Raw genomic sequence first — 14,528 nt, 5'->3', positions numbered from 1 at the left:
ATGAGCCTAGTAAGTACAATGTTGCCATTGCATACCGGAGAGGGTGGTAATCTAGGAGGAATGATTCTTTTAAGGCCCTCCATGAAGGCTTTAATTAACGGGGACCCAAAATATGTGACAAGTGTTGTCTGTTTTATAAGTAAGCGGCAAGTGCTGCTAAATGTAGACGTATGGATGAGTATGCTAAATTACATCTTTGCAAATGAAGTATGTAGCAAATGATGTTCTGGATGGACCAGGGGATCAACATTATTGTTAGTGCAGTAAATGGCAACTCTCTTCCATTTTGCCACATAGCAAGCTCTAGTGGTAGGGCGCCTGGCTTCTTTAATGATGTTCATACAGTCTGGTAGAAGGTTAAGGTAGCTGAACTCTAGGACTTCAGGCGCCAGATCGCCAGATTCAACTGAGTTGGATCTGGGTGTCTTATGTCTCTATGGTTCTGCGTTAGTAGTAATGGGCAGAGGCATAGTTTTGGTGTGGGACTAATGAGTTTCAACAGTGTTGTGAACCATGGTTGGCTTGCCCATGTGGGAGCCACTAGGATCATTTTGAGAGACTGTTTTCAGACCTTGCGTACCACTAGTGGAATCAGTGGGAGTGGCGGAAAAGCATACGCAAATCTGCCTGACCAGTTCATCCATATCGCATTGCCCTTGGACAGCGGGTGTGGAAACCTGGCGGCGAAGGTTGGGCATTTTGTGTGTGGCAAACAGATCTAGGTCTGGTCTGCCCCACATTTGGAAGAATGGTAGAAAAACTTGTGGATGTAGCTCCCATTCGTGAATCTGTTGTGTCTGTCGACTCAACAAATCCGCAATCTGATTGTGAACTCCTGGAAGGTGTTCTTCAAGCAGGTATATGTTTTGTGGGATGGTCCATCTCCAAATATTCTGTGCGAGCTGGGACAGCTGCAGAGAATGTGTGCCTCCTGGTTTTTGTATTTAATACATGGCTGTCATGTTGTCCATTCGGATCAAGGCAGCCTTGTTCTGTAGAAACCTAGTGTAGGAACCTTTATTACTAATGTCTTACATAATCCGTTAAGGACCTCTCCCGCGCTTATTTTGTTAGGCGTGGGCAAAATCTGGTAAATGACAATGTATTATGTAGATATAAACATTTTATATTTCTCTCCATGACTGTAGCGCGTTTATGTATTGCAACCGAATGGCTTCAATCCGAGGCACCTACATTTCAATTATGGAGAGCCAAACTGTATAATATATATGAAATGGAATGGAGCCTGTATGCACTGAAGGGGGTCAGAAAAAAACGATTAGGTATGTTAATTTGGGGTGTGATCAAAGATCATATGGAGGATGGATGAGTGAATTATTATTTGCCGTTATTTATCGTCCCAATGTTAAGAAATTTTTGAATTGACAATCTTATTTTCTTTTCTCCATTTTTGTCTGCGATTGTATTTGATTAATATTATGTATATTGTCACTTGGTACAACTGTGGAAATAATTTTTTTTTTTTTAAAAAGGCAGTACAGCGGAGAACATTTTTCTTTATGGAGGTGAAGGCACGGGCTCGAGCAGCAGGCCCGTCATTTGCATTACTATTCCCCCCAAAACTGAAAATCATGCACGATCAGCGCTCCTTGTTTTTTGATACCCGTGACAGTGAGTGGGATTGGCTGGACAAGATGTTGCCCGACTTCCAGCCCATGCGCCACATGGACTCCTCACTGCCCAAACCGCAGCGTCCCCCTCAGAGGCGTAAGAGGGGTATTCTCACACAGAGCTCGGTCTCCAGCTCCTTGGGCCATCAGCAAGTACTGGAGGGCAGGCGGAGGGCTCTACATGCTGCTTCCACTTTTCGCGCATCTCTCCCAGAGATCAGCTCTAGCCCGTCGGAGGGAATAAATACGGACACAGATTCAGATGGTAGTGTGGCTCTGTTCCCTTCTGCGACCCCACGACTCAGCAGGGATCCTCTAGCCTTGGCGGACTCTTGATCCTTTATCTCTTGCCTTGTAGGCTGTGCTCGGCTTCCTATTTGGTTTCCTGTCTGGATCGTAGAGCTATAATCCATTCCCTGTGTCTTTACTGAACTGGCAGAACACAATAGACCTTGTGTGTCGTTGTGATGGGTGGGTACTGATGGTTACGCTCCCAGGCCCGGTGCACGTTCTGGGCGCTTTACTGAGAGCTTCATTACACTTGTGCGACTGTCGATGGGGTTAGCGACCTCCCCCAAAGGCGGTAGCACCGGTTGACTGTAAAATATGTTCACATTGTTTTCATGGTTTGGTCGAACGATGTTTGGGCGTTGGACCCAGTATTGGGATTTCGTTGGATTTTATGTAACTATGCTGCATGGCCTGGTGTTTGTGGGGGATGGGGGTGGAATCCGGGGGTAGGGGGGAGTGTTATTGCATATGCCGTTAATTCTTATACCCTGGTCTCGTGGAACGTGCGAGGTATGGGTTCTGTGGCAAAAATACATAGAAGAGCTGCGCAGTTGCATCGCTGTAAGGCACACAATTTGTTTCCAGGAGACCCATTTGATCCCCACTGAAACTGCGAAACTACAAAGGAGATGGCGTGGTCAGGTTTTTGCAACAGCATATTCAGCCTTCTCCAGAGGGGCTGCTATTTGGGTCCGGGCGGGCATTCCCTTCTCACTAACTGAGAGCAAGTTAAATGATCAGGGCCGGTTTGTCCTACTGTTGGGGATGTTGGATGGCAGGCAGATAGTCCTGGGTTCCCTCTTTGCACCGAACACGGATCAAGAGGCATTTTATGTACGGGTGTCTCAGGCGCTTGCTGGCTGGTCCCATGTCCCTTGGCTTATAGGGGGTGACCTGAATGCAGTCTTCGACATTGGCCTGGACCGTTCCCATCCTCTTACTCAACACAGCGGCAAGGGCACAGGCTGTGACCTTGACACGATGGGCACAGGGTTGGGACTTGTTAGACATATGGAGGGCAAGGCATGCAAACATGAGGGAATATTCCTTTTATTCTTACCCCCATAAGTTGCATACACGTCTAGATTATTTTCTATGCTCCCCGGGTCTCTCCTCCTCAATTACGCATTGTGAGTTTCTGGGAAAGACAATATCTGACCATAATCTTATAGAATTGCGGTTGTCATGGGGCCGTAGACCTGCTCCAATTCCAACATGGAGGATGCGGCCTTTACATTTGGAGGACCAGGTCTATCGGGCAGCCTTGTCTGCAGCTATTGACGCCTTTTTTGTGGAGAATGAGGGTACCGCTCCGTCTAGGGCTATCGAATGGGAGGCCTTTAAGGTGACGATCCGTGGGATGGCCATGGGAACTTTGGTGGGTTCAAGAAGGGAGGTGGTTCGGGACATTACTGACCTGGAAGGAGACTTGCATGCCTTAGAGGGAGCGGCTCAGAGGAGTGAGGACGGCACAGAGCTGCTTCAAGCCGCTAGGATTCGATATGCGGAATTATTGGAGCGATTACGTCTGTTAGATTTTGATGCTTACACATTGCGCACACACGCGGAGGCGGACAGGGTGGGCACATTGTTGGCGAGACTGATCCAGCCCACGATGAGTCCTACCCCTGTTTTAGCTATCAACATGGTTGGTGGTGTACGGGTTACGTCTCAAGAGGAGATTAATGCAGCGTTTCGGGAATATTATGCTCAGTTATATACTGCCCTGAGTTCTGACGTCATGGCTCCCATGCTTTCCTTCTTGTCCGAGGTCCAGCTCCCCACAGTTTCTGATTCAATGGCCAAGGACTTGGCAGCCCAGATTACTGTTGCAGAAATTCGGATGGCACTAAAGGCATTGACCCGAAACAAGACACCGGGCTCCGATGGCTTCCCTGTGGAGTTTTATTCTACATTTGCCGATAAATTAGTACCAAGGTTATTGCAACTCTATACTACTTACCTGGAGGGTGGGGTCTTGCCTCTTACTACTAGGTAAGCGATAGTCACGTCCTTATGGAAACGTGGTAGGGTACCAGCTGATCTTTTATCTTATAGACCACTCTCTATATTGAACACAGAATATATGGTGCTAAGTAAGGTATAGGCGTCGCGACTCCTTCCACTCCTTCCCAGTCTGATTCATACGGACCAATGTGGGTTCATACCCCAGCGTAGTACATCTTTGAATATCCGTCGGCTCCACGCCCTGTTGCACGCGGCGTCCGCCTCCTCCCCTCTTGCTGGTTGCTTGTCTTTAGACGTGCAACAGGCTTTCGATACTCTCAGCTGGCCATATATGCTTGCAGTGCTAGCTAAATTTGGCTTGCCTCAGTGCTATTGTGCATGGGTTAAATTGTTATATACTAGTAACACGGCACGCGCTAAGACGGGTAGAATCATCTCTTCTTATTCAATATCCCGTGGTACACGCCAGGGCTGCCCCCTATCACCATGCTTTTCGTGTTGGCCCTAGAGCCTCTTGCCGAGTACCTACGCCAAAATATGATTTCTTATGGCATACAGATGCGTGGGAAGATACATTCAGTGTCTTTATACGCGGATGACATGCTCATGATTTGGATGTGGATAAACGTGAGGTAGCTGATGCCTTTTCGAGATTCGGGGCGCTTTCTGGCTTACATCTTAATGCCTCCAAGTCGTTGGCCTCCGCTTTCTAGAACACTTGTGCGTCTCCTACTCTACAATTTGGCCGAATGCACTTCCGTGTTGAGCCTGTCACTTTTAAATACTTGGGGAGTAATATTTATAGATCGAACGCTGACATTATTGATGGTAATGTGGTACGTACCATTAATTTGTTGCGCTCCCAGATTGCCTTTTGGAATACGGTGCTATTGACTGTAGCGGGCTGCGTGGCGGTGTCAAAAATGGTTATGCTGCCCGCATCCTTTATTACTTCGTGAATTTGCCGGTGGTCCTGCCGGCTTGGATTTTTAAAGTACTTGATACGTTATTGACATCTCTTATATGGGGAGCGGGCAGACATCGGTTGGCACTGGCTAAACTGCAGCTGCCCAGCACGGCGGGGGGTATGGGGGCACCGGACTTTAAGACATATTGTATAGTGGGGCAGTTGCAGTGGATGGCATATTGGTTGGCCGGTAAGAACTTATTCGAAATAGGATACTCCTTAGGTTGTTTGAGGCGTGGGTTACTTCAGTCCCAGCTCTGTCCTGGTGCTCCGAAAATGTGAGATCCTCCGTACTTGCTGCATGTTGCGTTGTCTTACTGGGCACAAGCGAAGAGGTTGGCTCGGTTGCCATTTCCGTACGCTCCGAATATTCCCATATGTGGCTTGCCTACAAGGCGTGGGGTGCTCTCGATGACCCGGATACAGGGATGGACCCGGGAGGGGGTAGGGACGGTCGGGGATTTATTTCAGGAGGGCCATGGGATGCCCCATGACGAGTTTGTACGCGCTACCTCGCTGCCCGACACCTTATTTCTTACTCATGCAGCTGTAGTGCGCTTCATTCGTACTTACTGGTATGTAGACCAAACAGAACCTGCAGCTTTCCAGTTACTACGATCACTGCACATTATGAGGCATGGCCAACACTTGGTGCGATGGCTTTATAGAGACCAGAGAGAACATTTGCATGTTCCGTTAACACACCTTAGGCAGAAGTGGGCCGTGACCTTGGGACAGGAGCTGGAGGATAGAGAATGGGCCCAAATGCTTGAGCATCCCCGGCGAGTCTCTAGGAATTGCCGCTTAAAATGATTCAGTTATTTGTATTACATCGAGCATACCTAGCCCCGGCCACGATATGGAAAATATTTCCCGCGGCGGTCGCTGTATGTCCGCGGTGTAAGATGCACGACGCTGATTTTCTAAATATGATTTGGTCCCGTCGGGTGCTACGGGGGTTCTGGTCAGAGGTTGTCCGGGGACTGGAGGTGTTGACGGAGCGTACATCATGGGACACAATTGAGGCCTGCCTTTTGGGATTATTCCCTCTCCCTAAGAAGGATAAGTTGTTGCGCAGGTTTGTGGGGTTGGCTTTGATGTTGGCCAAGCGTATCATTACGCAACGCTGGAAGTCTACTCTGGCGCCTTCGAGTGGGTGATTGGCGTGAAGAAGTGGTCAGATGGGCGATTGCGGAAAGGGAAACGTTGCACCGCAAAGAATACAGGGGACAGCGAAAGTGGCCTATTTCATTGGACTGGGCACATCTAGTAGAACAGTTCAGGGCCATGGAAGATGATGAGACATCGGGTTTGCATCGTAGTGAGCAGGACAGTGGTGTGGTTTCATAGGAGCAGATGCATTCATACTTTCCCACGTCTTTCCTGGGGTTAACCTTTAAATTTCCTTATCCCCGGCCTGGTTTCCTTACTCCCTGTCCCGCTTTGGATTTCCTTCTCTCCTCGTTACTCTTCATGGTTTTCTTCCCTCTCCTCCTCCTTCTTCCTCCTCCTCCCTCCTGTCTTCTTCTTCCCCCATCCCCCCTCGTTGGGGATACCCCCCTTCTTCGAGGTTTCCGGACTAGACGCACACTGGACGCAGGAACATCGGCGGGTAGTCTGTATAGCAGCATTTGAGTTACCTGTTTGTTGGGGTATGGTTTGGGGTGGGTTAGTTTGGGTGGGGGATGTAACGGGTACTGCACTTGATGACACTCATTAGTATCGTACTTATCTGTCAGGTTTTTACGAACTGCACATTTATACTATAAATTATGTTGTACTTACTGTACGTTGTATGTACGTGTTAACTTAACATGTGACCAGGATCCGGATGGCCTCTAAAATGTTTCCGATTTATCGTGTATACCTGTGTATGATTTGCAGTGCTCAATAAAAAACAATGTTTAAAAAAAAACAAAAAAACAGGATCTTTGTGGCAAACTATGAACTATAGTTGCCCCATAGACGCCTTTGACATATGCACTGCACGCCAACCCGATGTAGGCCAAAGGTGAATTAAGCACAAAGCAGCTGAACTTTAAATGAGTGAGCCTGGAGGCCTCACTCCTGTGAGACAGGTAAAAAGGCCTGTTCACTCCTGCTGGTCACTACATGGTATGCGGCCACCACTGTGCCAAACATTCGAGTTGGGGCACTAAGGGTAGGGGTGCACATCATCACCATGCATGGGACTTTTCTTTCCCAACAAGTGCCCCTCGCAGGTCATAACCCCTCAAACCAAATCCTAACCTGGAGAAGTTGGGTTGTCAGATCATTCAAATCCAGCCGGAAAATTCACTAGCATTCCTATGCTCCACAATAAAGTCTAACCACTGCAAAAAAACAGACCATCTTGGCATCTTGGGACTTCTACTAATAAATGCTACTCGACACACTCTACCTTTGTCTTCCAGTTGAGCTAACAGCTCCAACTCCCTTGTCTGAGGCATCGTCTCTATATCTATAATGGAATCTATAAAGAAAGGTCGACTGTGATCTAGTGCTCTCAGAACAGGTGCAGGATATAGTGCCTTCTTCAGTTACTCAAATGTGTTCTGACACTCAGTCCATATCACTTTTCTGGGCTAATTCTTGGAGGTCAAAGCAGTCATTGGGGCAACTATAGTTCATAGTTTGCCACAATGTTCCTGGTATACCTGGTGAGTCCTAAAAAGGCCTTCAACTCAGCCTGGGTAGTAGGCACTTCCTAATCCATCACAGACACTAGCAGACCTTGGCCCCAGTTCTGGTCACCTGCAAAAGTCTTGCAGAGCTCCTCCTCCTCGCAAAGTTTGACTGGCTACTTGACGGTGGCAGTTTTGGGAGTCTTGAGCTCTCAATCTTGTAGTCCATTTCCAAACACCAATTGTGATTTAGAGTCAGAGTCTTTGAAGTTTATGTTTCAGTACCCTCTCCTCTGCCCATCCTCCAGAAGAAGTCTGTTACAGCAGGGGCAACTCCAAATCGGATAGCACCACAACACAGGCCATGCATTTCTGCGCAATGTGTGTAGACTATATTCATGTACTGGGTGTATGTGTGACTGTAAATGGTACAATACATGAAGGATGTAGTGCTGTGCAGTGCATGTACATTGCATGCATATGCTGATTGTGTGTGTGCCTGTGAACGGTACAATACATAGAAAACTATGGGTTCCATTTTGGAAGACCAAGGCCTAACTGAAGGAACATGAAGAGTGTAGGTAGAGACAGATTTGTGAATTGAGGCATACCTGTAAGCTGTGAGAGACACACACTGAAGGAAGTGGGAGAGCCTCTTTAGCACACTTAAACGGATGCTCTTTGATGAGAGAGAGAGAGCTGTGGGAAGAGGCCAAGAAGAAGATGGAGATGGGGTGAGGCCCTGGGGTAACCTTTTGATACACCTCACTGTGACGGACATCCAGGCCTGTGTTGTGGTGCTATCAGATTTGGAGTTGCCCCTGCTGTGACAGACTTATTTCTGGAGGAAGGGCAGAGGAGAGGGTACTTCAACATAAACTTTCAAGACTTAGATTCTAAATCACATTTGGTGTCTAGAAATGGACTATAAGATGGATAGCTCAAAACTCCAAAAACTGTCAAACAGCCAGTCTGGCCATGCGAGGAGAAGAAGCTCTGCAAGACTTCTGCCTGTGACCAGGACTGCGGCCAAGGTCTGCTCGTCTCCCAGCTGGGTGAAGGGACATCACCCACGGAATCCAAGATCACCTGCCCATGGAGCTTGGAGGACCAGCACCTGCCTGCTTGCAAAGACCAGTGTGCCCTGTGAGAGCGAGGAGAGCACTGGAGGGAGTGAGGTTCAGTGGGAGACCCTGGAGATCAGATCCCTGTAGCGAAGCGTGAGGAGCAGACAGTCGCTGCACCAATTGGGAAATCGCCCAATTTGATTTTAAGTAGGAGACCCCTCATGCCAGACGGCCCCAGCGGAAGTTGCCTGCCAGGGAACAGTTCTGTGCTGAAACAGTTTTGGCTTTAACAGAGAGTAGGACTCCTGAGACTTGGACTATAAATTGGGCTCAATGTTGCCTAACGTGGATGGGGAATAACCACTAAACTAGCGAGAGTGGATTTAGACTCAGGGACCCACAAACTACTTGACCTCAGGGGGCTGTGTCTATGGCTGTGAATGTCATACTTACTTTGTGCTTGTATATAAATACTCCTTTTTTTCATAAAGTAAATATTTGCCTGGACAATCATTTACTTCTGAGTGTATTTTGAGTTGTGAGCCTGTGTCCCCCCCCCCCCCCCCCCAGTGTGTTTCAACCCCCCCCACCTCCAAGAACCCACACCACTGAGAGCCAAGTGCTGAAGGGGTTTGGCCCAGCGACTCAGTATCCATAGTAGGTGAGGCCCAGGGACATCCAGAGCAAAAGGCCTCAAACCTTCATGGTTAGGCCCAGTAGTTCCAGCTTGCATAGTGGGTAGGATCAAAGATTATCTGTAAAAGTATTTAAAAGATGAATTGGAAGACAGACCATGTGCACTGCAAAAAGGGTTAAGGGAAGGTACCCCTATAAATAAACTACTTCAAGAACCTACATAGATATCACTGTTTGCCTCTCCAACTACAACATGTTAATTTAACCCATACCTCCCAATGCTGAGCAAGTACACTGCCCGGCTGAGACACTGTACAAATGGTAGGAAAGTGACAAACTTACACAATACTGAATGAAGGTCTAGAATATTATACAAAGAGAAACTGATAACAAAACAACAGATTGCTTCAAAGCACTGCTTTCCGATACTGCCAAGACTACAGAAATGGTTTGCAACATTGCTTGCAGTGGCAAAAGTGAGTATACTAAGGCTAAGGAAGATGTCGAGAATACCAGCATGTGACGCAAAACAGACATTTTTGTATGATAGTCTATGAAAACATAATAGATAAAATGAACAAACTAAATGTCTAAATTTGAAGATATATTTGAAAGTGTTCTTACTGGATGAAAATAAAGATATCAAGAACGGAGGAAGACTGGTAAAATTGAAGGTGGTCGAGGGAGGCAGGTGGAGCGCAAGGAAACAGGCGACAACAGTAAAACCTCTCTTTACAGTGAACAGTGGATGCTTATGTACTATATAAAAAATTAAATGGCCTCAACTCCTTTTTGGAAGAACGAATTGCATTACAGAGTCACAACTCCACTCCACTGAATGTACTAAAGCAAATTCTTTTCTTTATAGTGTTAAAATATCTCTGGCAGCAGCCATTTAATATCATTAGCATACACTGACTTGCTTTTAACTGGTGATCTTGTAGTAAAATCAACTCTGACCTTGTGTTACAAAAGTTGAGAAGGAAACCAGGTTTGTCACATTACTATTTTCAGTCAATAACCATTCAAAGAAACTGGCAACAGTATCAGAAGAATCTTAGATTAATACAGACAATACTTGTGTTAAAAAAGGAACACTTTAAGAGTACTTACTTCTTCTATTAACTTTAAATTTGGCGATTGTGAACAAAGGCAGACAAGGTAAATCTGTTTAAAATTGCCTTTTGTTCTAAGGTCTTGGTGGTCTGAACAAAGCTTTGCTAAAATTGTTGCTTGGGTTGTCTGACTTGCTTTAAGCAGATGTTTAATTCGCATCTCCAGAAGAATGGGTGCCTCAAGGGCAAGATACTCGTTCACTGCACCAAAACAAAAGATTAAATATTGTTACATTCTCAGAACCTGAAAAGAGCTAGAAAGCATTAAATATCACCCAATTTAGAGAGCTAATAAATATCTTTCCAAAAGCACATAACACGTTAATAAACTGCAGCATATTCCATTAGTTCTGCCATTGGTCAGTTCAATCAAGGTTTGCTTTTATTGACAGCTCTATACATACATTGTTTTATTTAATGAAAAAATAAATGTAAACCTGACTATTTGATAATTAGCCCCCCCAACATCTCTTCTCCCTCCAAACACACACACACGGCTGAGAAAGCAGGCCCCGGAGTGTAAGGGAACAAAGTAGACAAGTATTACTTGAACGTTACTTACTTGTAACAATAGCTTTGCAGTTTCTAACTAAGAGGGCCATATGCCCTGTATATCCCATATAGTTGTTGCAGGTCTCCAAGTTAAAGCTATTTTTTCCAAATGTTCACATTTTTTGGTGTCAGCCATTGGTGTGCCTGATAGTAGATGGCTTCACTATACAAAGGCCCTTAAATTCTGCACAGCCCGTAGATTTTTTAATGCCGCTTGATTGTGAATCACTTAATTGTCTGTGAAATATCATACAGCATGTACCATTTTAAGTTCAAACGTTTACTGGATATACCACATCTTAATCAAATTGAACATTAGTGCAAAAGGGAAAATTGCTTACCTGTTGAAAACTTGCCTTTGAAGAGGCAATATTTTCCGCCATCTTGTTCGGGTTTTAAAAATCAGTTCCAAATACTAGAACTTAATAGGCTGCATATTTAATTGAAAACACTACTGTACAGCTCCTTTTAAAACCCCCAAACCAGTTGAAATGTAGCATTTATGAGACTGGGCACACGCAGTGCCCAAATAAGACACTTCACCTTTAGATTTAGTTCCAGAGAAAGGCAATCCTTCCATCATGCAGTGCATTGTCTGTGACGCAGTTAGCTTTGAACGAGAGAAAAAGGCCGTCTAAAGTAACCAAAGTTCTTTCTTTACATCTGGTGGTTCACTTGGAAGCGGGTGGGTGGAGGGGGGGGGAGGGGTCGGTTGTTTAATTCACCACATGTTTTAGGTGTGTCTTAAGGTTCTTTTGTTTTACATGCCTCATCGCGACAATATCTGCAGAAACGGGTAACTACAAACATTAGATGAAGGGGGCCAGGTTGGGCCCGCCCTGAGCTAAAAGAAACATACTTGTGGTATGGGTCATTGCTATGCATTCTACCCTGTGATGCGGCTGGCCCATTTTGGGAAGTAGGCGGCATGCTGTTTTACCCCTATTCCCAATGTGTGCTGCCAGTACGATTGTGCTGTCGCAGCGGGCCACTGGATGTTGGACATTTCAGTTTAGGACCGCTACACATAGCACTCACTGATAGTGACATCTGAACAACACGCTTCACTATCATTTATGGTTGCTGCTCGAATGTAGATTACGCGGCCGGGCCGGTTAGGTTGTAGGCGGCATGCTGTGTTTTGGTTTTTCTGCTTCCCTTTGCAATAAAAGATTTGATTCTAAAGTAACCAAAGTCTTTTCACCAATATCCTTCGCAAAAAATCAAGATGGTTGGTTATGGATTCAGAAAGAATGGGTTGCTTGTGTTCTGGTTCGGCAATTCAAGCTGCACTGTTCCTACTGGAACAGGATCAAGGCCGATTTGAATATCCTGGGCCTAATCTGCGGTGGCATGGTTAGCAATAGAATGATGCGCACAAATGTGTTACAGCGTAAAAGCATTAAATATTTTTACGACAATAAAAACTAGATATGGCAACAAAACCATACATAAAATGAATGTACACTCTGCACACGTTGAGAGTGACAATGATTTTGATGAAAACATAGTACAAGCACTGTACAAAAGTGTTAGAAAAGGGATCCCTGGCTGGCCAGGGCTTGCGCCAAAGTCAGTCAGAGACCACCACTTCCACATCAGGGCAAGGGAGTTACACGCCAAGATAACCCCTGCTCACCCCCTTGGTAACGTGACACGAGCAGTAAGGCTAAACTCGAAGGCAATGTGAGTTAAGTGTTTGCGCGCGCACCCAGCAACAACACCCAAGGCCCACCACAAAGGAAACTCCACACAAGGTTATGTATAAAAATAGCCTTTGTATTACACCAAAACACATTAGATAAAAAAACACACTTTACAATGTGCCAACAGGCACGGGCAGAATTTACAGGGGATATGTACAAGACAGAGCCACCTGGACCACTGTCAGGAATAAGCACTTTTAGAACTAGAAATACCGTTAGAAATAGCACTTTATAGATCATAGAATAATAATCACTTTACCACACAACCAGTAATCACTGGTACCAGGTAAGTACCACCTACGCAACCCTAACCCCCTTAGGAGAATAATACGCAGGGAACCTGGGCTTCACTAGCAGACCTGTACTAGAACCTAAGTATCACCATACATTTAGGAGTATAGGAATAAAAGCATAACACATGATGCATCACAACATTCAGAGGTGTAGGGAAGGAAAACACATGACGCATAAATACATTCAGAGGTGCAAGGAAAGCAACTTTGTACATGATGCATAAAAACACATTCAGAGGTACCAGAAACTCAGGGTGCGCAAAACATACAACACACAGTACATTTCCTAGCACCCTAAGAAGCACACAACTCAAAACAAAGTCCAGGTTGCGCCACTGCGCCAAAAACCTAAACGTAGCAGCTGCCCACTACTTGCTGGGCAGCTGAGGACAGGGACAGAACAGGGTCTAAACGCTGCAGCTGGCACTAAGTGCTGCGCAGCTGGGGAAGGCCAAGGTAGGGATGAAGGAGTGCGACTCACTCCTGAGTCCAAAAGAACAGGTCCCTAGGAAGCAAAATACCTAAACGGTGCAGCTGCCCACTAATTGCTGGGCAGCTGGGAAGCAAACTGCGCCAGGGGCTCTCACTAGCCCCTCAGGAACCAAAACTGCGCAAACTGGGAGCCCTCTAGGCTCTTGGACTACACATGGTGCGGGCGGGTGAGCCATCTAGGCTCAGGAACCAATACTGCACAATATGGGCGCCTTCTAGAATACATATTGTGCAAAAAAAACGTTGGAGCCCTCTAGGCTCTGCACACACTGTGTGCCTGGGAGTACTCTGGCTCCTTCAGGAAAAAAAATACCCCCTATCGATGGAGCCACAGGGCTCAGCACAGGCTCCTTGGGCCCTTTTAAGGAAATACATGCCCCCAAGTCCCTCACGGGGACTCTTGAATCACTCCGGGCCATCGTGGGAGCCATCTGGGCTCAGAGAATCACTAGGGTCTGCCATTGCCCTCCTGCTACGGTGTTTTTCCTCGGCACCAGCCTCAGCCTCAGCCTCTCCGGAGCCCCCCAGCCATTCTCACTTACCGGGTGGCGGGCAGGGATTCACAATGTGCCTCACGGCCCCTCCGCAGGACGAGAGGCGGTCTTCCTTCACCCGGGCTCCCTCTCTTGGGGACCAGGGATTCCTTGATGGCGGCAGTCTGCGGGGCTCTCCCTTGCTCACGGGAGCCCCGCCTTCTCATGCGCCGCATTTTCACTCGGTCCCCCATCTCGGGACCGGGACTTCTTCGATGGAGCCTGCGAGGCTTCAGGCTTCCTTCTTCCTTCCTTCTTCCACAAAATGGCCGCACTTCCGCTTCCGTCCAGCGGCCCCGCCCACTACCAGGCTGGCCGCGGCCGCGGTGGCGGCGAAGTCGCGGGGTGGGCACCCGCTAAGATTTGCAGTGGGCACCCGCTAAGATTTGCAAATAAGGGGGTAAGAGTGCACCAATGAGGGGTAGGCTCCCTCTAAATATCGGGGCCTAATGCAGGGTCGGCTCCTGCTAGAACAAAGGGGTCACCAGGCCCCGTCCACCTCCACAACTTCCGGGTCACGGTAGGCAGCGGCCCGGCAACGGTTTACGGCCCACAACTCGGGCTGCGGCGAGGATTCCTTTTCTCGGGGCCACACGAGGGGTAGGCTCCCTCTAACAAACGACCACATCGGGGTGACCACGTGATCCCCATAA

General features: G+C 47.1%; 1 protein-coding gene across 2 annotated transcripts in view; it reads right to left on the bottom strand.

Moving 5' to 3' along the window:
* Positions 1–14,528, bottom strand: part of ZNF292 (zinc finger protein 292) — a 670,886-nt gene that overhangs the window by 273,711 nt on the left and 382,647 nt on the right. For both annotated transcript variants that reach the window (XM_078648177.1, XM_078648178.1), the window contains exon 5: positions 10,298–10,500. In XM_078648177.1, coding sequence (XP_078504303.1) covers positions 10,298–10,500 — 203 coding nt within the window. The remainder of the gene's footprint in view (positions 1–10,297; positions 10,501–14,528) is intronic.

This window comes from Lissotriton helveticus, chromosome 6 (assembly GCF_964261635.1).
Source record: "Lissotriton helveticus chromosome 6, aLisHel1.1, whole genome shotgun sequence".
Lineage (NCBI taxonomy): Eukaryota > Metazoa > Chordata > Amphibia > Caudata > Salamandridae > Lissotriton > Lissotriton helveticus.
Note: the sequence above shows the minus strand (reverse complement) of the source record. Positions and strands in the feature narration are given on the sequence as shown.